Source organism: Crocodylus porosus, unplaced genomic scaffold (genome assembly GCF_001723895.1).
Source record: "Crocodylus porosus isolate Cpor-Errol unplaced genomic scaffold, CroPor_comp1, whole genome shotgun sequence".
Taxonomy (NCBI): Eukaryota; Metazoa; Chordata; order Crocodylia; family Crocodylidae; genus Crocodylus; species Crocodylus porosus.
In genome coordinates, this window is record NW_017728914.1 from 21,017,015 (window position 1) to 21,043,990 (window position 26,976).

The window sequence follows — 26,976 nt, forward strand, 5'->3', positions numbered from 1 at the left end:
CCCCGGCTCATCTCTGCGATGCCGACCTTCCTCCTCGGCCCGGCGGGACTGGCGTGACGCTCCTCGGACACCCCTCGCCCGCCCGTGCGGCCGCCCCCTCCTGCCCCAGCACTGCTCCGAGACCGTGCACGGCCGGCACCGGCGGCTGCAGCAGGGCACCGAGCCTCCGCCCGCCCCCGCACCGCCCCCCTGAATGCTGAAATCCTCCTCCCCTGCAAGGACTTCCGAACAGGACGCAGATATATATTAGATTATAGAGCGTTTATTAAATTATTCCAGATTTAAATCTATATTTTTTTGCTGCCGAGGGGAAAGGGGACCAGGCGTCATCGTATCTTCTCTCTTTTTTTCTTTTTTTTTTTTTCCACCCCGCCCCACCACCACCTCCTCCCCACTCCTGCCTCTTAACTCATTTATGGGCACGTCAAGGCTGCTGAGGAGGAGAAGAACAGAATAGCAAAACCTCTTCCTATTCCTCCAGAAGCTCCCCCACCCCCTTCTTTTTTTCTTCCTTGTTGCTGTGCATTTCTTTTGGAAAAGGAAACCTCTTATTTTGCAAACCAAAGATTTATTTTTCCCTTCCTCCTAGCCAAAGGAAGGAAGCGAATACAAATCGACCCCCCCACCCCACTTCTAAAATAGTCTGAGAGATTTATCTTCTAAGAAAGTAGAATTTGTATCCAAATCGGAGAAGGCCTGGGCTGAGGGAGAAACTGGAATATCTAGGTTAAAGCAAGGTATCTGTTAGCCTCCCTTGGGGGTGGGGGGGAGAAGAGGTAAACACTAAACATCCACTTGTTCTTACAGGAAGAATTCAGATCCTAAATATAATAAATGGGGGATTACGGGTTTGGAGTGTTAGTGCAAAACAACACTGGGAATAAGTCAGCTTTTCCAGTCAGATTTCATCCACATCTGCAGCCTCCGCACCATCATCAAAATGCAACCCCCAGCCCTGCTGCTTTTATAAATAATAACACAGCTGCCAATGGCAGTAGTGCTGGGTCAGCTTGGCTCTTTCCTGCTCCAGCTGCCCATAACATTCAGGATGAGATTCTGGGGTCAGAAAAATCTAAAAGTCAGCAACAGGAAAAGCAAGAGTCCCTAGAAAAACAGCAGCTTTCCCCTAGTCAGAGTCAGGAAGCAGGCATGCTGCCTGAACCTGAGAAAGCAAAATCTGAAGAGAATCAGGGAGATAATTCATCAGAGAATGGCAACGGGAAGGAGAAAATAAGAATAGAATCACCAGTGTTAACAGGATTTGATTATCAAGAAGCTTCAGGGCTAGGCACTTCAACTCAGCCCTTAACATCCACTGCATCTTCTCTGACTGGTTTTAGTAACTGGTCTGCAGCGATAGCTCCTTCGTCTTCGACAATAATCAATGAAGATGCAAGTTTTTTTCACCAGGGAGGGGTCCCTGCTGCCTCAGCGAATAATGGTGCTCTGCTGTTTCAGAATTTTCCACATCATGTCAGCCCTGGCTTTGGAGGTAGCTTTTCCCCCCAGATTGGACCCCTCTCTCAACACCACCCTCATCACCCCCATTTTCAGCATCATCACAATCAGCATCAGCAACAGAGGAGGTCTCCTGCAAGCCCTCATCCACCTCCATTTCCACATAGAAATGCTGCTTTTAATCAACTGCCTCATTTGGCTAATAATCTTAACAAACCACCTTCTCCATGGAGCAGCTACCAAAGCCCATCACCTACACCATCTTCATGGAGCCCTGGTGGCGGTGGATATGGTGGGTGGGGAGGGTCCCAAGGTCGAGACCACCGTAGGGGACTGAATGGAGGGATAACACCCCTGAACTCCATCTCCCCCCTGAAGAAGAATTTTGCAAGTAATCATATCCAGTTACAGAAGTATGCTCGGCCCAGCTCTGCTTTTGCTCCAAAATCTTGGATGGAAGACAGTTTGAATCGAGCTGACAACAACATTTTTCCTTTTCAGGTGAGAGTCTACTCATATTCATACTGTGTATAAAAAGCAATGCATAATTGATTTTTTAGAGGATAGATTTATTTGTGTGCAGTGTGCTTCAGTGGTCGGCCTCGGGTATTTGATGCCAACCTTATGTTGGAAAAAAGAATATTTAATTTGTAATTCACCCTGTGAACTGAATCTTAGTCTTCATGATCTGAGCTGTGAATCATGGACTTCCCCCCCAACAATGCTTGTCAGATAGATATCTATTTATAGCCATATAGGGCACCTATCGTAGATCAGTTTCCTTCATGTTTAATTATATATGAAGAAAGGACAGTTGGTGAACAAATGTTTGTTACAAGTTTTCAAATACCGCTATATGAAGGGCTGAACGAAAAAATAAGTGTTTGACTAATGCTAAAGGATCTGAGGCATTTAAACCATTTGGAAATAGTAATGTACTACATGCCGAGAATTAGGGATTTGATAATCCTTCTTTCTGCCTTGTTGTGCAAGGAAGTTTACAGTTTGTGGATTTGCTGTGTAATGTTATTTACATATTTTTGTAGAGTTTTTCTGTGCACTGGAAATGATTGTTCTGATTTTTTTTTTTTTTTTTCCACAGCAAATGGCATCACATTTTTTCACCAGCAATGGTGACAAATTTTGGTTGTAGACCACTAAATCATTACTAAAAATAGATCTGGACTAATGTCAGTTGTTTGCCTCCTGCATTCTAACATGGCCTTATCCTGTCAGGAGGCAGGTTGTCTGACATTTCACATTCATGAGAAACAGATCTAGATTGCAGAGGTTTAAAAGCACGTATATAATATTGATTCTGCTAAGCAGTCAGAATCGAGGGGTTTTTTCCCCCCCCATATGATTATTAGTTACAGATCCAGTTTGGGAGCCTTTGATACCTTTTTAAAAAAAAAAAAATTTTTTTTTTTTTTTTTAAGTGCGCACAACACAGGGGATTCTTTCGTATTTAGTGGTCTGTTTTTCAGGCTCTTCAAAGGAGGGCAAAAGTAAAGCTTTTGGCATGATTGCAATATTTTTAGCCATGGTGTAAGAAGTAGCAGGGTGACCTACTTTTAAGTAATTTGAAAGATCAGTAGATAAGATGATCATATTATTTGTGGCTTAACGCATCCCCAAAGCAATTTACCTATAGTTTATAATGACTTGGTGGCATCAGAGGAAGGATCAGTTCTGTTCTCCTAGGTGGATTATTCAGTTTCTGTTTGGTTTGCAGGGCCTATGCAGCCTCCTGACAACAGAGCAGCTGTTGGCAATAACTTTCTATTAAGGGTTTTTTTTCCTGCAGAGCTGAGACATCAGGTAGACTCTGTATAGCCTTGGAATGCATGGTAATAATGGATTTTAATTTTAAGAGCTGGAAGTAATATAAAGAACGTGTGTCCAGCACACCAAATTTATACATCAAAACCATTAGGAAAGGGACACAGCTGGAGTCGGTCTCTCTCTTTTTTTTTTTTTCCTCCTTCAGCCTCACTGCAGCAAGACTTGGCTCGTGGTTTTAATTCATTCTGTACCCTGACACGTAGATGATGTACAAAGTACAGAGTGACAGAAAGATCGAGTGTGTTCTTGCTGCTATGTTTAAGGCCCAAGCCCATTGAACAGTGGTGAAATGCACTTAATTTGATGACATTTCAGGAAATCAGCAAAGCCACGTCATTCCTTAATTTTTCTTTCAGATTATTTTCTAAATATCAAACTGTCTGTCTCATATTTTTATCATGGTCAGAAATAATTTTTATGTGGCATGTTGGTATCTGTTTACATAAACAGTAGGATGAAGCCGTACGTGTCAAGACCAAGTCTGACACTTCTTCATGCCAAGAAAAGGAAAGTGTTAGAGTGAAATGCTTTCCAGTCTGTTGCTATCACTTATGTTCTGAACAGAGCAAGAAAAGGGCAGGGCAGCAAAGGAGCAGATCTGAGCACTGCGGATCTGAGAAGATGCTGATGAATTTTGAAGCCATCTTGGGCAGTTGCTTTTAACTTTTATGATGTGAAATCCCTGATGCCTTCTGATTTCCTCCCATCTCCTGACCTTCCCCCCCCCCCCCCTTTTTTTTTTATTTAAGGAAAAAAGAGAACTTGCTTGAGTTCTGGGAGTGCTTAATCCCTGAGACACTGAAAACAAATTACACCAAAATTGGCCTTTTATTTTACCCGAAAGCTAGGATTGTGGCTGTATTCTTGACGAGCAAAAACCCTCATGTCTGCTTCATGATAAAATAAAAGTATGTTTTTGAACATATATGAAATGTCCTTGAAGAGATGACTGATTTATTAGTGGAATCTTCCTAGACGCTTGTTTGGCAAGATGGAAAAAGCTCTTTGCCGCAACAACAAAATGGGTGAATTTCATAGACCTCTGTTTTCAGTTCTCTCTCATTTAACATTTAAATATTTTTCAAATTTATTCATGGCCGTTGCCCTAACATCATAAGAATTAGTTTATTTAGAAGGCAAGGTGGTGAAACAACAAATGCACGCAGTGGAAAATCCGCGTTTTAGCAAGGATATTTTTACTGTTTAGATTAATGAAATACAGAACTATATCTTGCGGAGATCCTATAGGAGGCATATGTAAGTGCTCATTTCTTATTGAAGAGGAGAATGTTGCATAATGTCCATGTAAATCACTAATGCAAATGACTGCTGATTTTTAGAACCATCTGCCCCATGGCTTTTAGGCATTTGCAGTGAGACAATCCACATTTTTACAGGTAAAATATGACTGCTGCGTTTGCTTGGGAATTTTGTAATAGTCGTGGTAACTAATTTGTTTTTTATCAGAGTGATGTACAGAGCACTTATGCCTCAATTCTATAGTGTCTTTCATCGGAGGATCTCTCTTGCTTCGCCTTTGAAGTATGTGTGTAGAGGAGGACTGGGAGGAGGTTGTGGAGTTCCAACTTTTCTTTTTACAGATGAAAACAAGTATAAGAGTTTGGGTGATTTGTCAAAGGTAGGGAAAGTCAAGGACAGAGCCTCAACCCCTTCCTTTTCTCCACTGGCAAGCATCTGACTTCTGATTTTTATGCTTGGACTACTGGATCACCTCCCCCTCAGATTACACATCTGAAATAGCAGATTTAATCAACTTGCTTCCTCAAAAGTATCATTTTTTGGGAGTGTCTCAAAAGAGCAAAGCCATCACTTGTCTTGTTTATAGATCTTGTTTGGAAAGTAGCTGCTTTTCCATAGAACAAACTGTGCTCTTGAACGCAGAACTGGAATGTTTTTAGCTATATCAACCTTCCTGGCCATCTGAACACGAGTAAATAGGACCATCTCTTGCAGTTAGGACTTTTTAACATCATTCCCCACCTCTCCTCCATTTTGGCCCCCCTACGACATAGACAAGACCTTAGCAGCCCAGTGTTGATATGCTAGTAACTGAGCTTTACTGCAGCACTGCTCTCAAGATTGTATGGGCTTTCTTCCTGCTAAGTACTTGCACTTCCTTGTGGCAGTGTAACACCCTGGCTGTTATGCAATACATAAACCTTGCTTTGATAGGCATTTCCAGGTTTTGAGCTTTCCCCTTCAAACATATGAGGATGTTAGTGCCTTCAAGGACTGATTCCACAAACAAGTTGAGCAATAGTTTGCAGTTCTTTTACAAAAATACTTTAAAAACACATTTTAGTAGGGCTTGAAAATAATACAAAGTGCGTATTTCATATAATTTTTACATTTGTGGGCAGTTCACTGAATTCACTTGTTCAAAATGTTTTTTTCCCCCTCCAGTGGCTGATCTCCAGACATTTAACCCCATCCAAATCCACTGAGGGTCTGTGCCAGCAGGGCTTTTTCTTCCCTTGGGCAGATGTGGAATGTTTGTGAAAACACATACATGACTACAGAAGGGAGTTTTTAATTCCAAGCTACAGTAATGATCTGTTTGTACACAGAAAAATCCTGTCTATTGATACGTGTCTTAAAGCAAGCTCATTCATTCAGGAATTTTAGAATTAAATAAATTCTCCTTTAAATGCATTTGCCAACTTTTCCTAAGAAAGGAGTTTTTGCAAATCAGTTCTTCTCACAGTGCTTACTGCAGAATTATGACTAATATTTGCTCTTTGTTGCTGTTTGATATATATTTTGTGAGCTGATAAAAAGATGAGATTACTTGTCCTGTAGAATACATTGGTGGGTGGATGAGGGTGTTTGGAGGTATCATTTTAGAGTCAGTATGTAGGGGTTTTTAATGCCTATTCACAGTTCTTGTGGGTTTTTTTTGTTTTTGTTTTTTTTTATAACTACATCAGCTTTGTCTGTAGTAACTACTCTTGTATGCATCTCACAGCTATTGATCTGTGGAATTAGAAGCTCTCTAATATGGCAGGGCATATACAATTTAAGTTCTGTGGAAGTTAACTGTTTTGTTTTATAAACTTGCTACTGATGTTTGCACTTGAGAAATACACAGGAAAGCTGGAGCTGACCTTAGGTTTTTTTGTTCTTTTTAAAGGGCGCCTTTGTTAGCAACGATTTGAATCATATTTGTATTTTGAAAAAAAAAAAAAGGAATCTTATTAGCATTTTGTTTTGAAAATGAGCTACAATCTTTACAGGCTGGCAATGAAGAGAGCATAGGATGTTTTGGGACTATAATATATGCTAGATATATAAAGAATTCTGTATGCAACAGAAACAGGCTTAGGCACGTTTCTGGGAAGCTGCATGAAGGATGGTCACTTCTAATATTTAAAATCTTTCCATTTGACAAACCAGAAGTGCTTGCTCCCACAACAGCTCTGTTTCATTTTAAGTTTTCCAGTTTCATCTTACTTGTGAAACTATAAAAGTTGATTAGGGCAGCATAAAGCAACATCCTTTCAGGAAAAACCTGTTTATGCAAAGTCTTTCATTCACCAGTTACTGGATTGGGACTTGGAAGACTCAATTTTTTGGCAGTGGAGGAAGAATAACATAGCTGAAAAAAAAATCAACTTGAGAATTAAATAAAAATATGTAATTTATGGTCTTGCTAAAACTATACAGCCACTTAAGTGAGCCTGATTAGGGACCACTAGATACATTGTACTTATGGTGTCAGTTTGGGCAAACCTAAGGAGATGAGCAGGATTTAGTTTAAATACTTTAAAGTTTTGATGGCAGGATTTTTTAATTATGGTACATAAGGTTTCAGGAAGCTTCAGACCTCCAGAGCAGGTACAGAAGAAACTGGAGACAAGCCTTCCACAGCTACAGTATTTCAGGAGTGCATAGAATCTGCAAAGAAATGAACATATTTATTGAATAAAATGGTTAATCTCCAGTTGTAAGTATGATGTATGCAACTCCTCCTGCCCCAAAAATACTGCTTCATCACCTGCCATAAATTGCTTAAATTGCCAGTGTACTTTGCATCATTACTGGTGCCTCATTCTTCAAGGAATTTTATAAGGTTAGGCACAGCCTTTGCTACAAGCAAACTCTCACACCCAGACGGGCTTTAATTTTATACTCTTTAGCTTGCCTAATGTGGGCAGTCTCTGGCTTAGATTGCCTCATCTTGGGGAGTGTGGAATAGAAACTCTGTTTCTGGAGTCTTTATTTTTCAGGTGATACTGAGGCTGTGAGGACAGACCAAATATGGTCAAACCTGTATTTCAATGGTTACATCTAGGCCTAAATATTTATAATGTGTAAGAAAGTCAAGACTTGAGTTTTGGTTCAGGCCCATGCAGAATATTAAACTTCCAGCATGTGCAAGTATTTCAGTACATACTGTCTGCAGCTAATGCTGAGTTACTTTTTTTTTTCTATAATCAATTCCAGACCCTTTACACTTTCAATGCAGACATGATCTTGTGGAATTTGAATGATATGATTTTATGCTTTCCTACTTATAAGCATCTCTACTTTATATTTTGCCCTAATAAAGCATTCTAACCACAAGGTTCTCAAGCACTTATCTCTGCTTTACAGACACAAGTGGGGAGAACATGGAAGGCATGGAAGTTATGTGACTTTCCCAGTTCATGAGTTGGCTGCAAAGTTGAGACATTAACTCCTGCTAAGACTTCTGCTTTCAAGTCTTTTAACTATTATGCTGCATTGTCACACAACTGTACATATTTTGAAATGATTCCTAGGCAGTATGAAGGAAATGGGCCAGCAATTTGATTTCCCTTTAGAGTGAGCTGGTCAGAGCTTACCTCAAAATGTATTGCATAAAGTTTACTTCTCTAGACTACTGACAGTCCCCGTAGCTCTATATTAATCAAATGTTGCCAGTTTTGTATTACTTCTTTCAGCTTTCGTCTATCTAAAGCTGTTTTTGTATAAATGGTTTTTAATGTCAGTGGTTTCTAATGTATTTCTTACAAAATGTAAACATGCATTAGTATTTAGCAGTAGTCTTGTGTGTTGAGCTACCACTAGATTCTTATTAGGGGGGCATCGCGCTCTGGCTTTTAAGCTGTCTGATAAAACCAAATTTGCTACACTAAAACAAACTCTTGTAAAGCAAAGTTCTTCTTGTGGTTGACTTGCGTAAACAATATCAGCCCCCAGTTAACTTAATTTTGTTATAGCCATGCACATAATTTACCTTATTTCTGCATAGTCATTCTCCTCCATTCTTTCTTTCTAATTTATTTTATTATGTGTATATATATATATCTGTATGAAATGTGGGCAGTTGTTGTGAGTGTGTAAGAACATACATTGCACCTACACTGAGACAATGGTCCCAAAGGACCAAACAAACCCAAAAAGTGCTGTCACTTGGTGAAATGTGCCACTTGGAAAACAGCATCATTTGGTGGAATTAATCTTTTCACTTACTGTTCTTTGAAAAAAACAGTACTCATTTTTTTGCTGAATACAGCCTAATCCAAAACATTGTATGTTCATGAATGGACTTGAAATCAGAAAACGTTAACTTCTTCCCATTTTTGGTTACCATGTTAACCTTGAGAAGAATTTAATACTGTTAAATGTATATTCACATGTCTCCTCAGAAAAATGGAAACCATTACTATGCTCAGTTGTCAGTTATTTATTGTCTGCTAAAGCAGACCTGGGTTTGCCTGGTAGGAATTTTTTACTATTGAGGAAGCCCTTAGAATAGAGCAGAACTTGGTGATCCTTTTTTAAAAAAAAAAGAGAGATTTCAAGAAAACAATTCTTGAATTCAAAGAAATACTGAAACAAAGATACCTTCCTAGTGCCTTTCTTTTTCAATGCATGGGTTTGTGCACTATCATGATATTTAGCTGGCCAACTTGTTAATGGAATTCTCTGCCCAAGTAACCAAATATGTTCACTTGAATACTGTGCAGCCCTATTTGAATTACTGGAGTTTCATTGTGAATTAACAGGGGGTTGAGCCTGCGGTAAGCTGAATAGCTTTCACAGATCTGGATTTCCTTGGAACATACACATTCAGAATAGGCCAGATAAGTCAGGTGCTGGTTTTCCGCCCTGGTCACTTCAGGGCTATTTGTATCTGCTTTATGGTCTGAGGTCATTCAGCTTACACTGTGCTGGTTAGCATCCATACTATGTAAAATGTTCACGATCACTTGGACTGGTGTATAATAGGCTACTACATTTTGAACATTGTACAAATAATGGCAAAGTTTTGTTAGAAGGGAGTTGCAGTGAACTAGCACTCATGACCATGAAATGTGGGCTATTGTTGTGAGAGTGTAACAGCATAAACAAGAACATACCCTGCTTAAATTCCCTAGGTAGAAAATAGTGTCAGATGCAATCTGAAATGAAGCGTTTCTACAGTGTTCACCACCATAGTAACTGAGCAGCTTACAAAGATTATCATAACCATAGGAAGCTATTACTTTAACTTCTGTTCCTGTTTTGTGGGAAGGGCATGATGTTAAGAACCTTAGCCTGGGTTTTTTTGCCTAAAAATGCATGACTTTAATGAGATGGGATATGGAGGAACAAAGTGTTTGAAACTTCCCATCTGTTGAGGCTGAAGCTCCTGATACTGTTTTGGAATGGAAGACACCTGCAGGGTCTACCTGAAAAGAAAGACTTCTCACATAGCCACATATTGAGGATGCTGTGCATGAGGGCTGTCCAACTGTCAGCTCATGGGCTGCATGTGATCTTCAATGGGTTAAGTTGTGGGCCTCGGGTTCCTGCCTGGCCCTGTTTTCCCCATTGCTTCAGTTACAATAGAAACTCCAGGCTCTCCCTTCCTGTTCTGGCTTCCGTTGCTTGCCCTTTCCCCAAAGGGGCATGACACATCTAGGGGAGCTGAGGGTGAGCCTGGGCCTCCATCAGTGTGTGTGTGGGGGGGGGATGGGGGGCTTATGGTGCAGCATTTGTGGCAGGGTGGGGAATTTGAATAGTGCAGTGGCGGGGAGTTTGTTCCCCGGCTGTTTAGAAGTTGGGCAGCCCTGCTGTCTGTGGAAATCCCTTTTTGACATACTTGAATTTGAATGGTAGAGGCCTTATGGGATTCAGCATTTCTTACCATCACACAGACTCCATCCGTTGTTTAGATGTTACTGGAGCCGCTAGGGAGTGGAGAGGTTGAGCTGTTTCATGGTTTGGAATGGACAGCACTCACTCTCCCCTTGTTGTTATTTTGGTATTGATAATGACTACTATCTGGGAAATGGGAACTTAATCTTTTCTGTAACCATGATAAGCATGGCTTGGAACTGTAAGAATTGGCCCTTGGTCAGTTGAGCTTAGGCAACCTCATCAGAAACAGATGTGGCATGTATCATAAAAGTGAGAGTAAACAGAGCATGTCATTTATAAGTAGAAAATGAGAGTCCTGTGGGAGAGCTTCCATTGAAGAAGGGAAAGAGGTGGTTATCTATATTTGCCTGAAATAAGGCAGAAGGTAGGGTGAGTGACACCTTGGAGGCAAACTAGTTTAGGGAGGTTGGAACTATCTTAGGGAAAACCCCACTTCATCATTAGGTTGTTGCCTAAGAAGCCTTGCACCTTCCTGAACCAGTTAGGACAAGGTGGCACCTTGGGGTGCATCTACATGTGTGTTAAGGTACTTCAGTTAATGTGCATTAAATTTCATACCTTCCATTGTGAGGTACTAGAAAAATGCATGTTAGCCTGGCTTAATGTCCATTTAATTAAAGCGAACACTTCTAAAGTGAGGCTTAATGCATATTAATTAATGAACCACATTTTTTACATGGTGCTTTAGTGTGCATTAAAATAGGCTAATGTTCAATAAAGTGCATGTGTAGACTCACCCTTAGAGACTACCCCCTACCAGTAGAGAAGGTGGTGTACTGTTTCAGGTAATTCCTTCTTTCTGTTCCTCTCATTTGTTGTCTGCCAATGAGGTGAATGCTGAAAACCGGCCCCTTGTTCACCTTTCAGGTGCTGTGTGAAGAACTGTCCCTGTACAATCCATTAATTGACCATCTCAGAACAACACTGAATATTTAGGGTTGAGAAATTATTTTGGGGCTTGTTCTACAGCTTTTTGCCAGCATTACATACAAAATAATATAGAGAGGCTTCCTGGCATTATTCTTCCTGTCAGATGTTTGTCAGATGACTAACAGGTCATTGACAGGGTGACAGCTGAAGTGTCAGCAGACTCCTGAGATTGCTTGCTCCCTTTGCTGTGAGACCTAAGGACCATGGTAGATGCATGCAACATGAAGTTTAAAATTGTTTCAGTTTTGCCAAATTCCTGATCTGTTTCTGAAAAGGGAATTGCAATAGAAAATAAAGGATATAATGCAAAAAGAAGCATGCTGAGATGTTGAGATATGGGGATAATGCAACAGAAATGGTCTCAAAACACTCAATGAAAGCAATAGTCTGGAGAAGAAGAGAAGACCGAGGGGGGGATTTGATAACAGTCTTCAAATACCTGAAGAGTGATTAGACTATAGACTACAGGTTGCCTTTGCTTTATGCTGTATACACATTCCTGGAAAATGGTGCATGAATTGAATTTGCATAAAGGGAACCCACTTTACAATGTAACGAAGATATGTTCCAGGACCTCAACTGTCTGACTCCCCAGACCCATATCTACCACTCTTACAAGACTATTTTGGTACTTGCCAACAGCAGACAGTACACACAAGCACAGGGTGGTGGTGACTGTTACCATAATGCTAACTACAGAAACACATGTCACAGATAACGAGCGAGGAGCACAGATCCACACGGGAGACTATATTTTGGTGTGCATCACTCCCACAATGCACTGCACAAAGCAGCTGACTGGGCTTCCACTACACCAATCATATAAAAGTGATCTTGAATATAGCAAATTTTTGGTATAAGAAGGGTCATCACATAAGAGTAAATTTGTACATACAGAACTCGCATAAAGCGGGGGAAACCTGTACCTAGAGAAATTGTGAAATCTCTATCCTTGGAAATTTGCAAGAGCAGGTTAGACCCATGCTTGGCTGGGATGGTTTAGTTGGGGATGATTCTGCTGTGAGCAGAGGACTGGATTAGGTAACCTTGTGAGGTTCCTCCCAGCCCTAATTCCCTATGATCCTCTGAGTGCAGAGACTGAACATTTAAAGGTGGATGTCTGTAAGCCTGTGTTTGTGCACTGCGTTGACTTTATGGGCCATGATTTAACCAAGCTATGGGTTTAGCTGCATCTTGTGGCTCTGTAGGCAAAACAAAAGTTCTCTCACTGAAAGTTTAAGAAAATACCTAGAATTTGAAGTAGATAGGAACTGTGAACAGACATATCAGACCAAGACACCAAATATAACCACTAAAGGAAGAAAAAAGTAGGAAGGGAAAACTTCTGAAGCTGAAAAAATGAAGGAACAAAATGTTCCTAAACTGGTATTTCTCACTAGACACATCTGTTCTTTTCTAATACAGATCAGGGAGAAGTAAAAGCTGTGAAAAGATGAGATAGCTACATACTTCTACTCTTGATTTAGAAATTTGGGCTAGACAAGTATGGTAAATGTTTCTGCTCTCAGTGACCAAACACAGGATTGTTAACTTCATACTTTATACCAAGCCCTCTAAGAATCAGCCACATGCTACTGAAATGCAGCAATCTCTGGGTAGGGGTACCTTAATTATTTTGTGGTTGGAACCTTCTAAAGACATGAGGAATTATTTTGACTTAAATTACTAGCAGATATATATATTTAGTAGCAGTAATGCACTTTTATCAAATTTGAATAAAGCCAGGACACTACAACTAACACACTCCTTAAAACACATGTCATTTCATAACTGCAAATGGGCTTGAATGATGCCTCATTTCTTGAACCAAGACTGCACTAGAATTTCAGTGTTGGAGGCAGCTGAAGGTATTGTTTATTTGAGGGGAGAAGGGAAAGCATATATATTTAAACTGTATATTTGATACCATTTGCTCCATTTCCCATCAAAAAATACTGATCAAGTCTGGCTTGACTTATCTTGGGAAACTTCAGCTTCACAGCTAGAGAGGGAGTAAAAAGTTATGCACTTTCCATGCTTGGTCTCTAGTTCAAAGGTGAATCTCTTGGCAAGTAAACAAAACTTAACATCTGGGATCACTGCCGGTGTCCCTTTGGAATATATTCCTGGAAATGAAATTCAAAGTCAGTTAATGCTGTTTAGCAAAATTCTGTTTGCCTCTTTCTGTGTATGCATGAGAAATCTTTTGGGTGGATGAGCAAATTATTTTGTTATGGGAGAACACATTTTTTGTGCCTGTACTAGTGACTTTTGGGATATTTCCTGATCAATGCTCTTTAAGGAAACAAAGTTACATTGCTTAAGTCAGGAAATTGAACATCTTAACTTGTTCCCAGACAATCTGGTATCGGAGCATTCAAGTAATAAGTCAGGTGGCTTTGTGGGCACTCATCCTGCTGTTTTGGTAAGGAAAGGATGAATAATGAATGTGCTAAAAGTTGGCCTTGGCTATTTTGGAGGAGAAGGCCTTGGAAAGTATGTGTGTTACCATCTCATCATCTCAAGTCAACTGAGCTGAAAGTTGTCATGCCTCTAGCATTAGTCCTTAATTTTATTGGTAATTAATTTTGTTAAAATCTTGGAATTCTGGCTCTAATTAATTAAATATCAAAGGTAACTTTTCTCCTAGAAACTGAGTCTATTTGGAGCACCAAACTTGTAAAGTGAATATTCTTGCAAGCTTCAATTTTATTTCTGCAGAGCCTGAAATGACTCTGTGTAAAACTGGATTGATGCAGTTATGTTGTAGTGGCAAAGGTTGTATTGCTATGGTGAAGGACTACACTCTGTTTTCACAATGTGGATTTGCAGTGGTCTGAGCAAAAGCCTTGATTCCAGGTGCTTATCTTGGGATTTTATATTCCAAAATGTAATTATTACTTCCTGATTGTTAAGCATTGTAATGCTGTTAAATGTTTAAATGTAACAAAATGTATTATGCAATACAAATGATGTATCCCTTGAATATAGTAGAAAATAGATTACAAAAAATAGTCACTAATATAGAAGGAAAATAGCAAAGGCTGGTCTGGTCCTCTTTGAATTGGGGCTTTTAATCACATCTCTGTTAGGCAAGTACTTAAGCATATGCTTAGTCTTGAGTATGTGATTAAATCCTATTGATTTCTGTGGGTTTTAAATGTGTGCTCATGTACTTTCCTGAACTATTTTATTGGATTTATTGGAAGGTGGAGAATATTAAATTTGGCAAATAGGTTTTGGAGTAGTCAGTATGTTGGGTCAAATGCTATAGGTGTCTGTAAAACGGAAAACTAAACTTATGAAAAAGGACAGGTTTTTTTTGTTTCTGTCCTCCTTCCCCTAACCCTTCTCTCCTCACCACCTCTAAAATATCCTGTAATGCTGCTGCTTTTTTTAAAAGGAAAAGTGGGGCAAGGGAAGGCAAATAGGTTTGATGTCTTTACGGTATCAGTTCACACTGAATATGTGTAGCTGCAAAATAAATATCAAATGTTTAGTATGAAAAATGTATTATTAAAAAAAAAAAAGAAGAAAGGTTCCTTTGCAGTCATTCTTTCATGCAGTGTTTCATTTTAATTAGGTATTTTGCAAAGCATTTATTGCAATGGAAATGGAAACCTTTTTAGGTTTCATTTGTTTTCAGATATTCATTTATGGTGTCATTATGGCAAACTGAAGCTTCTGCTGTGAATTTAATTTTACCCAGTAAAAGTTAAAAAGCCTGCATGAAGCTTTAGTTGAAATAGGATTTCCCAACGTATGTTTAATTCTGGTTCAGTGTTATAGGTTCCAATTGAAGTTTTTGCATGCTTGTAGCTTTGGGTAACATTGTGTTGTCTAAACTGGCTCTATTTGTGTTTACTTGCAGGATCGCACAAGGACTTTTGACATGCATTCACTGGAGAACTCACTAATTGACATAATGAGAGCTGAAAATGATTCACTGAAAGGTAAATTTAGAAACATGCTGCATTTCCTGCAATAAATAATTAGGATGGTATGTTTCCTCAAAATAAGACACTTTGTTTGATTAGAACAACAAAGGTTATATCATTCAAGTAATGCATGCTGGTCATCAGCCAGGCCTTTTGTAGTTACATGTGAACACCTAGGTCTAAGTTCTGTTTTTTATCCAAAGCAGTAAGAAATGGAAGTATAAGCCATTCTTGTATCCATTAAAGGCCTTGAATTGCTCTGACTTTATTTTAAATAAGTGATATGTAAAAATTAAATTAATTAGCATCAGGCACCCTATTCAGGTAAATAGAAAATACCTACCCACTTGATAGCATTTTTCTCCTTACGCAACATTTCTTTCCATCTGCAAAAATACATTTGGGGCCCTGAGGTAACTAGCTCAGTTCTAATGGAAACATGGAGCTATTTCACAACTGTTTGGTACTGTCACCTTGATTATAGTACAGTTTCCCTTTCAAATTGCAAAGTTCTTCAGATAAAAATATAGTAATTTTGAGGGGAAAGATTGAACAGACTTGTGCTCTCTTGACAGGAATGAGAAATGCTTTACTGGCTAGGCACAGTATATTTCAAGTAAAAGACTTAAATTTGGGGGCTTACAGTTTCAAAATGTTGATTATTTAAACAGCACTGTTCTCTGAAATAGTTTTAATACCCAAAAAAAGGGCCCATAGAAGTAAAATGCCAAGCAGCACGTTATAAAACCTCAGATTTTGCTTACTTTATTGTCGATCAGTGCTAAACAATAATCTTACAGTTACAATCTCAGGGTTGCAGTTGTCTGGCTATCTGATTAGCCAAGGTTTTTGCTCAGTCTTGTTACTGACCTTGAGGCCACTAAAACAGATTTATGGTCTTCCTTAAATAATGTCCCTTAATGTCAAGGCTTGTGTTGTTAATGAAAATGATGTTAATAGCACTTCTCATCTAGATGAAACCCAAAGTACCTGGCAGACTGGTATGTGGAATGCTTATTGCATCTACTTCTGGGGTGAAATACAGCTACTGTTAATAACACTGTGCAACAATTTAGGGCAGGAGATACTTTCCAACTGAAACTACAGGAGAGTTTCAGGTAGGTTAAATTCCAACTGAATTAAACAGAACAAAACAAAATAAAACACCTCCGCCTCAGGGGAAGAGGACTAGTGCCATGAGCTCTGTAGTTAAGGGCTTTAATATTTTTTTTTCCACATGCTGTTTGAAATATGGCAACATCCCATGCACATTACTTATATAGAAGATATTAGTTCCATATTGACTGTCAAATGCCATTTTAAGCTGAGCACCTGGGTTTTGCTTGGAGGCCTTTTACTCAGTTATAAGACCAGTCCAACCCAGCTTTCAGCTGATAAATCTGACAAGATAACAGCCCAGGGTAATATGGCTGCAGCCCAAATTAAATTTTTCTTTAAAGCAGAGTTTTCTAACGAAGTACGGTTGCTATATTTTCATTTGGCAGCCAAACAAGGAGAGCACTGATTAGTTTAAGTGCTCTGAAAAAATCGTTTGGGTTTGAAATAGCTTTTTACTTTATTTTAATGTGAAAGGCTTTCAAAGAGTGATGGAGAAAGTATGTCAGCAAAGAACGTGTTTAGTTCTGACACATACTAATTCTTGCTTGAGCTTGATTGTTAATCCCCAGTTGCAGTCATCTCCATTTTGTATAATGCTTTGTATGCGTTGCATCATAATGATCAGAATGCAGCAAGATCAGTTAGATTTTGGGAAACTTTTCTGCTTTCTTTTTGTTAGGTGCTTCAGTCTGAATTGACTTGTATTTTTATAAACTATAACATGCCTGTTTTGGTGTTTCAAGACTCACAGTTCCAAACGTGTACCGACTTTGACAGTAGTCCTATCTTAAATTCTTTGCTGTAAAGACACTACGTATTTTGGAGTATTTACTGGGCTGAAATTTTAAGCTGGGTGTAATGAAATGTGCAGTATAGTAAATCTCTGTACTCTTACTGTTACGGCAAGTTTGTGCAACGGCTTATTTGTTTTGGTTCTTTATGGAATGTGACTTTCACAAGATACAGTGTGAATATCATAAAATCATAAGGTAAGAATCTTAACATATGACCACTCATAGTTGTTAGTTTGTAGTCTTGCTCTTTTTTTTAAATACCTGCACTTATTATGTAAGCAGATGTATAAAAATGGTTATTACATTTGTTTTTATTTGGGCTGTTTTTCATGGGTAATGCTTCCAAACAAATATTGAATGATGTCCTGAGGGGGGAAAAAAGCTCTATTGTTTGAAACTTTTAAAAACAGACTATCCAAAACACTCTAAAATCTACTGGGAAGAACTATCTGGTACTGACGGGGAGTTGAACTGAGATGATCTGATGAATCTCACTGCTGATTTGCGAGTCTCTGATGAACTCTACCTGTGACCATGAATGCAGCACGCCCCTGGAGGCTGGGGGCAGGCATGGCGACTGCTCACAGGTGGTGTCGGTGGCAGGGGTGTGGTGGTGGCAAACGGGGAGCTCCTGCAGGTAACTGCAGGGGTGGCCCAAATGAGGAGCTCCAGCAGTGATCGGCAGCCATGGTGAGTGCTGACTGGTGGTCGGCAACCACCTGCAGATGCTGTTGGCAGTGGCCAGCGGCAATTGGGGACCACCCACAGATGCTGCCAGCGGTGTTGGCAGCAAAATGGGGGTGGTGGCGAGTGGCGACCTCCTGCAGGCACTGCCGACAGTGTAGGCAGAGCTTTTTGCAAGAGGTGCACTGTCAATCTTAGGGGGTGCCTGTGTACCCCCTACACCTCACAATGCCCATGACTTAAGTGTTGGCATTTTACTAAATCCTGTCATCTCTCCCATTTGCACCACAGTGAACTCCAGAAGTAAGGAGATGGGCTTAAAATAAACCATGGAAGACTTCTAATGTCTTTAAACCAGTTTGGGATGGGGCAAGAGAAGATTAGGGATCAGCAGTCAGTATTTGGGCTGCAGTCTGTGTGGGTTTTGAGGCTAGGGACAGAAATTGCACATAAGTGAGATATAAGTGATATCAGTGTATACATAATCAGAAACCTTTGATTGTATTTTATAACCAAATCTATAACACAACAGAAGTTCAGTGCACATAACCTACTTCCAAAATGGCTGAAACTAGTCTAAGATAAACCTTAGATGGATGTAATATCAGACTTAACTGATTCAGGTTAAATCAGTTTATTGAACTTCTGTCACGGATCCACTCCAGATTCAGTTTAACTTAGTCCAAAATCCCCCTTGCAGGGTGGATGTGAGCTAGCCTTAGCCCAAGCTCTGTGCATGAACAAAGGCATGCTCTAGCACCCCGCAGCTTCTGGCTTCGGCCACTGCAGGCATGTGGCTGCATTTCTGGAACCAAAGTGAATGTCCATTTGCTTGCTTATCAGTTCAATCTAAGTGGCTTAGACTAACCTACAAAGATTAAATCGATTCAGCCTGGGCTTTTTGGCTGTCTGTACTTAGCCTGGTGGTATCCCTTTACATGTTCAGGTGACAGGCTGTGTATAAACAGAGTAGTGGAGTTTGGTTTGGCAGTTTACCCTGTAATATCAATAACACTTCTCTGAAACGAAACAAAACCACTACCCCTGAACATACTTATTGATCAAAATGCTGATATGTAATAGTTCTGGATTTCTTTATGCATAAATAACAATTACATTCTTGGACTGGTTGCAATATTAGGCAAACGAGGGATTATACTGTTTTGGTACATGATTAAGAGGTGCATGCTAAATACCACAGACTGGCTATGGTTCAGTGTTGCCTTATGAGAATTTGTAGCAAGTTATTTTGTCAAGAATATATTTTGTAGTTTCTATTTTTTCTCCTTTTTGAATGCTGTCCCCATCTCGTTTGCTGAGCAGCTGCCATTTCAGTATGTTATTTTTATCCACAAGAGTGAGTGAGCTGCCTTCTGCATAGTCAATGACAATCTGCAGAAGCCTTTCTCTGGAGACTAATTGCATCTTCATTACAATGTGTGCAGCCTTCGTGAGCTGAGCCTCAGATCCAGAGACTGATTTTTGAATCTGGGCTTTCCAGATGGCAATTTGAGCATTGCCATAATACTAGTAGGCTGACTAAACATTTCCTTGATCACCTAGACTGAATATCTTTACATACTGGCAGACTTGTTGCTGTCTCTCTCTTCAATCCATGCTCAAGAATTGATGTTTATTTCTTGGAAGTGGTGCAAGTTTAAATGGATTAAAAGAGTAGGCTGACACATCTGCTTCCAGTACTGCAAAACACTCTTGTAAAAGAGCCTGACTGAAAGCAGCCATGGTAAAAGACTCCAAAGCAGCTTAATAACTGCAGGAGGGACACATGGTGGGAAAGGAGACAGAAGATGATTCTGGTGAATAGTTGTTCAGGCTTGGATGCTGCAAAAAGCTAAATTGAAAGGGGGGGAGGATGGGGGAATGAGGTGAGCTGAAGAAGTGATGAATGATGCCCAGAAACTTGTGGGAGAAAAATCAGCCTGCTGAGAAACAGAATTCAAGGACTAAATGTTCCTCAGTAGTTAAACTTTTGGATTTCTTTGACTTAGCTGATACAATCAGTAGTATTACTGAAACAATAAGCCTGAAAACATTCATCTGAAGTCTACTAGTGGCCTGAAGAACTTGGGTGATGATCCCACTGTGTTCTTTATAAGAAATCTGTTTGCATCAGAGAATGCAATGGCTTGTACAGGGGTCTTGTGCAAGCATCCTCTGAATGCTTGGGGGAAAAAAATTAACTGGTGGTAGTTCTTAAGCAACATGGGAATTTTGTTTACTCACACCCTACCTGGCTTCCAAAGATACATGCCCAGATAAGTTATTCATTGATTCATAGATGTTTGGGTCAGAAGGGACCTCAGCAGGTCATTGAGTCTGATCCCCTGCCCTGGGCAGGAAAGAGAGCTGGGGTCATAGTTTCATAGTTTCTAGGGTCAGAAGGGACCTCAGTAGATCATCTAGTCTGACCCCCTGCCATGGCAGGAAAGAGTACTGGGGTCAAACCACCCCAGCAAGGTGTTCATCCTCCTCTTAAAGACCCCCAGGGTAGGGGCCAGCACCACTTCTCTTGGAAGTTGGTTCCAGACCCTAGCCACCCTGACCGTGAAGTAGCTCCTCCTGATATCTAGCCTAAATCTACCCTCTACTGGCTTGTGACCATTATTCCTGGTCACTCCTGGCAGTGCTCGGGGGAACAGGGACTTCCCCAGTGCCTGCTGATCCCCCCTGACTAGTTTGTAACAGGCCACTAGATCCCCCCTCAGCCTTCTCTTCTGGAGGCTGAACAGGTTCAGGTCCTGTAGCCTCTCCTCATAAGGCCTGTCCTGCTGCCCCCTGATCATACGAGTGGCCTCCTCTGGACCCTCTCTGTTGTCCACATCCCTCTTGAAGTGTGGCGCCCAGAACTGGACGCAGTACTCCAGCTACGGCCTGACCAGTGCCGCATAGATGGGGAGGATCACCTCCTTGGACCTGCTCGAGATGCATCTGTGGATGCATGACAAGGTATGTTTGGCCTTCCTGACTGCTTCCCCACAGTCAATGATGACTCCAAGATCCTTTTCTGCCTCTGTACCGACAAGAAGGGAGATCCCCAACGTGTAGATATGGTGCTGGTTGTTCCTCCCCAGGTGCAGCACTTTGCACTTGTCAGTGTTGAGTCCCATCTTGTTCTCATCCGCCCACCCTTGTAACCTGTCTAGGTCCGACTGTAGCCTATTGCTCCCTTCTAGTGTGCCTGCATCCCCCCACATCTTAGTGTCATCAGCAAATTTGAACAGGGTGCTTTTTATCCCCTCGTCCAAGTCGCTGATGAAGATGTTGAACATTGCAGGCCCGAGGACAGAGCCCTGCGGGACCCCACTGCCCACATCCCTCCAGGGTGAAAATGACCCATCCACCACCACTCTCTGCGTCAGCCCTCCAGCCAGTTGGCAACCCAGTTGACTGTGTGGGTGTTGACACCACAGTCCCCCAGTTTGACCCCAGCTAGGCCTTCTCTTGCGAAGGTTGAAGAGATCTACATCCCACAGTCTCTCCTCATAGACCCTTGCCTGCAGGCCTCTGTCCATATGAGTGGCCCTCCTCTGCACCCTCTCAAGATTCCCTGTTGAAGAGTGGCATCCAAAACTGGATGCAGTATTCCAACTGCAGCCTCACCAGTGCCGCATAGAGGGGAAGCATCACCTCCCTGGACCTGTTTCCCATGCATCTGCTAATTCAGGATTAAGTGCAGTTAGCCTTATTGATCACTTTGTCAAATTGACGACTCATGTTCATCTTGGAGTCAACTATGACTCCAAGATCCCTTTCTGCTGCTGTGCTGTTGAGAAGGTCATCCCCCAGCTTGTAAGTGTGTTGGTGGTTCTTTTTGCCTAGGTGCAGCACTTTGCGCTTGTCTTTGTTGAACTGCATCCTATTTCGTTCTGCCCATTTTTCCATCCTGTCCGGATCTGCCTGGATCCGTTCCCTACCCTCTGGTGTATTAACTTTGCCCCATAATGTGGTATCATCTGCAAACTTGGACAGGGTGCTCTCCACGCCCTTTTCCAAGTCATGAAGACATTGAATAGCACTGGTCCAAGGACTGAGCCTTGCGGGACTCCACTACCCATATCTTTTCAAGTCGATACTGACCTGTCCACCACCACTCTCTGATGTGACCCCTAAGCCAATTTGCCACTCACCTGACTGTGTAATCGTCTACATCACAGCCTGTCAGTTTATTTATGAGAACAGAATGAGATACTGTATCAAAGGCCTTCTTAAAGTCTAGGTAGATGACATATACCTCAACTCCTGTGTCTAAGCATTTTCTGACCTGGTCATAAAAGGAAACAAGGTTAATCAGGCAGGATCTACCTCTAATGAATCTGTGCAGATTTCCTTTCAGTATTATTTGCCCTGCTGGGCTCCCACAAATGTATTCCTTAAGGATTTTTTCCAGAGTTTTCCCAAGGATAGAGGTGAGACTAACTGACCTATAGTTTCCTGGTTCCTCCCTCCTCCCCTTCTTGAAAATAGGAATCACATTGGCCCTTTTCCTCTGTGACCTGACCGGAGCACCATGAGTGCTCAAACAGCTGTGCCAGCAGCTCTGCTATGACACTAGCCAATTCTTTCAGCATCTTTGGATGAAGTTCATCTGGGCCCACTGATCTGACACCTCCAGCCCCTCCAAGTGCCCCTTCACTAAGTCTGTGCTAACAGTTGGTGGGCTGGTGTCCCTCCTGTGTCTGTCTATGATACAGTTGGGAGATTTGTCTTGGTCCATGTCTAGAAATACAGATAAAAAAGAACTCACTGAAGAGCTCAGCTTTGTCTCCCTCTCTGTTATTAATTGCCCATGTTTGTCCTGTAGGGGTCCTATGCTACCCTGCACCTTCCTTTTGCTCCCTATATACCTAAAGCAGGACTTTTTGTGGTCCTTAATTGTTGTCCCCAGCTTAAATTCTAATCCTGCTTTGGCCTTCCTAACTGATCCCTGCAAGTGCGAGCCAGGGAGGTATACTCTTCCTTGGTAGCTACCCCCTGTTTCTACAGCCTGTATACCTCTTTCTTTGCCCTTAGGCTTTCTGGGACTTCTCTGTTCAGCCAAGAGGGCTTCCTAGCCCCTTTGCCCCCTTTTATGTGCAATGGAATTGTCTCTTTCTGTGTTTGTAAGGATCGCTTTGTTGAGGAATTGACCACCTTTCCTGGACCCCCATTTTGCCAATGCTCTTGAGCTTCAGTATCTCGCTGACCAATCTGAGCACGTTGAAGTTAGCCTTTCTGAAGTCTAGCACTTCAGCCCTGCTGGTTAGTTTACCCACCCTTCTCTGGATAGTGAATTCAATCAATCGATGGTCACTATCCCCTAGGTTACTTTGTACCTGCAGATTCCCCACCAGGTCATCCCCTGTAGCTAACATCAAGTCCAGCAAGGTGTTTCTTCTAGTGGGATTGTATACCTCCTGCATTAGGTGGAGGTCCTGTATGCAGGTTAAGAACCTCCTTGAGTCAGATTTGGCTGACTGCTCCTCCCAGCAGATGTCAGGGTAGTTTAGGTCACCCATGTCTTGACTGTACAGCCTCTGAGAGCTGTCTGGAGAATTCCAGGTCTAGCTCATCCTCCTGGTGTGATGGTCTTATAGTAGACCCCCACTACCAAGTCCCTTTTCTCCCAGCTCTCTTGTATCCTGAAACACAGTACCTCAGTTTGGCCCTCCTCTGACCCCATCTTGATTATAGAGGATGTATATTGTTCCTTACCATAGAGAGCAACACACCCCCTTGTTTTTTTTCCCCACTCTATCCTATCTGTACAACCTGTAACCCTCAATGCCTACTGCCCAGTTGTGAGTTAGGGTCGCACCAGGTTTCAGTTCAACCAGGTCAAAGTTGTTGCTTGCAATCAGGAGTGCAAGTTCCTCCTGCTTGTTCCCCATGCTCCTAGCATTAGTGTAGAGACATCTAAGCCTGATGATGGGTGCCCTGTCCTGATATCTGTCGAGCCCCTAAGTGCTTACCTGGGCTGATCCAGTGCATTGCTTGTGACTTGCTGATCCTAGGGTCTCCTTATCCTCTGCTTCCCTGTCCTCCAACCAACCTAGTTGAAAGCCCTTCATAAGAGATCAGTCAGCCTGTAAGAGAACAGACTCTTACCTTTAGAAGAGAGATGAAGACCATCTCATCCCAGGATGTGTCTCTTATGGAAGTGCGGATCATGGTTGTAGAAGCCAAAACATGCATGAGGGCACCAACTCCAGAGCCACAGGTTGACTTCCCTGATGCAGGCATCCTGATGCTGATGGCAACCGCTGACAAGAAGGATGGACAAGAAGACCACCTGTGCCCCTGACTTCCTAAGCCTGGCCCCCAGAGCCTTGTAGTCACTCATGACATGGTCTAGACTACTCCTGGTCGCATCATTCATGCCCACATGGATGAGGACCATGGGATAGCAATCAGAGGGCTGGATGAGGTTGGTAATCCTCGCAGGGATGTCTTGGATCCTGGTGCTGGGTAACCATCAAATCTCCCATGCTGTGGGATCCAGTTGACAGAGAGGCCCCTCCATGCTTCTCAGGAGGGAGTCGCCCATAATGATGACCTGGTGTCTCTTCCTCCAGCTGCTCGGTTGTCGCTCACCCTGCCTGGGGTTTGTTGTGGATGTGTCTTCCCGTGCAGCTTCCTCTGCTGTGTGATCCTCCAGTGCGTCCAGGGCTTTGTATCTGTTCCCCAGTTGCGTTGGGGAAGCAGTCACAGCCGCACGCTGTCTAGCTCTGGAGGTGACTGTCCTCCATTCAGCTGTCCTGGGACTCTCCCATGATGTCTCTGTGCTGGGTGCTTGATCCTGCAAAGAATGAAAGTATCCATCAATCTCATCTTCTGCAGCCCTGATCCCCCGCAGCCTGCTCACCTCTTCCTGGCGTTCCCTCATCTGCCATTCCAGGGCCTCAGTCTGGGCACATGTGGGACAGGCAAGGGAACCCCCAGCCCCCACTCTACCCCAGGCCTCAGAGGTCCTGGCAGGCAACCCCTGTAGACGTGAGGCCAGGGCACTGCTGACCCATCATCCAAGGGGCCTGTCTGGGTTGAGGCCTCACAGGAGCTCCAGGCCAAAGGCAGCAGCAGGGCAGGGTCCCTGGCTGTGCTCTGTTTCATCATTCCCATAGTAGCCCCCCTCCTTGTTCACTTATCTGAAGTCTGTCTGAGGTTCCTGTGTACTTCTACACGGTATGTACTCCTGCCTGTGAATTGGACTGGGAACTGCCTGCAAACTGCTCCCCTGTTGGCAGTCCCTGTTCCCTGGTCACAGGCTTTTAGTACTTAGAATTTTAGTATTCCCAAAATACTAAATTTGGGAAAAATTTAGTACAGTAGACCTTATTCCTGGGTGAGACTTTTAGAGGAACCATATTTGTTGAACTTCCTGTTGCACTCTGGCATATACAGCTATTTTGGGGGCCTAGGGGAGTGTCTGAAAATGGGAGGAAACTAGTGAAAGCATCAGTTTGCAGATACTGACCGGTCCCCTAGTACAAATGTTTAAAATGAGGTTGTCCCAGTGCAAATGAGACACATGATCATCCCAGGCCTATGGCTGCCAAATGATTAAGACTATAGTTTGGATTAGATGGGTGTGTACCTTTGGCATCTTTGATACAAAAACCTGGTTATTAATTTTTTTTTAGGGGGGGAAGTGGGAGGGGTGTTTTGTTTGTTACATAGATTTCATAGACATTAGGGCCGGAAGGGACCTTGGAAGATCATCGAGTCCAGCTTTGTTGTACAAAGCGATGTCAGACTTAATGGTTAGAAGCAGCTGTCCCCTGGACTTACTCTGGGAGCTAGAAACTATCCTTCCAGGGCTCAGAGGGTATGCAGACCTTTGCTTTGTGTGGTGTTCTGCGCCATGCAACATGGCTTCCTGACCACATACCTTTTGTATTGTACAGCAGTGTGCACTAAAAGGCTGGCACGCTACAACCTCCAATTTTGTTTATGAACAAGCAGAATGACCAGTTCACTCTGAGCCTCTTCTTGCCTGAACTGTAAAAAAAAAAAAAAAAAAAAAAAAAAAAAAAAAAAAAAAAAAAGACTCATTTGAAACATAAGTAGATCAAACTTAATACTTGCAAATGAACTACATCATTGTTGCGCTGGGACAGCTGGATCAAACTCTGATTGCAAAGTGTTGGTGGATTACTGTATTAAATGATGGCTACGCATGGTAAATTGTGGAGTCCTTGAACTCATACTTTTGCATAGTCATGGAGAGCCCTGTGGGATCTTCAAGTTGAGTTGAGAACTGAATAGAAATTACAACCAGTTGAAACATTTCTAAAATGTACGGCAATCTAGTAGAGCTAAGTTATGTTCTGAAATAAATGAAGTAGGACTTATGCTAAGCTGGGTTCCCCTACCTCAGCTCTGCCAGGTTGTATGAACTCTGATTTGGCAATTAGAAGTTGCCTGTCCTATAATTATCCATTGCTTTAATGAAGTTAGGGGGCTTTTTGTGACAGAGCATGCGATCTCTCACCAAGTGTAGCTAAACTCCCAGTCCCTTGCTTTCTTGCTTCGCAAGCTTTTATTCTAATTGCTTTATTTTTACATCACACTCATTTTTATTCTGTATGCACATGCACTCACTTCTCATCCCTCTTACATGTTTTATTGGATTTTTCCTGTAGCCCAAATGTAGCTTTGCTGCTTCTGGTACCCAAACTATTTGGACTGTTTCTATATACTTCATGTAAGATGGATAGTTCAGGAAGACTTTAAATTCTGACACTAAATTAATATACTGGCTGCTTCTGATCCTTCTATGAAGATGGCAGGCAGGTTGGTGCAGCCCACATATGGACTACTCAGAGATGCAGGATCAGGACAGACTGCTGTTACAGCCTTCCCTAAATTGGCCCTGCCTAAATTTCCTCGGAAGGCCTCCTTGTGTAGCTGCAGTAGAATCTGGTTGTTCGGGCTCAACATTAGATCTGAATGGAAGAGACATGGAACGCGATGCAGCTTGGCTTTGCTATGAATAATTTTAGCTAGAAAAATCAATGATGTGTCAAATTCCCTCTGAAAAATATCAGAGCTGACTGGGCCGG

At 41.9% G+C, this 26,976-nt stretch overlaps 1 protein-coding gene across 3 annotated transcripts in view; it reads left to right on the top strand.

Moving 5' to 3' along the window:
• CPEB4 (cytoplasmic polyadenylation element binding protein 4) overlaps nt 1–26,976 on the top strand; it is a 78,141-nt gene that overhangs the window by 10,152 nt on the left and 41,013 nt on the right. For 2 of the 3 annotated variants that reach the window (XM_019534964.1, XM_019534965.1), the window contains exons 1-2: nt 7–1,959; nt 15,254–15,335. In XM_019534964.1, coding sequence (XP_019390509.1) covers nt 835–1,959; nt 15,254–15,335 — 1,207 coding nt within the window. In that variant the 5' untranslated portion in view covers nt 7–834. Of the gene's footprint in view, nt 1–6; nt 1,960–15,253; nt 15,336–26,976 lie in introns of those variants that run through there. The other variant, XM_019534966.1, reaches the window with a different exon arrangement.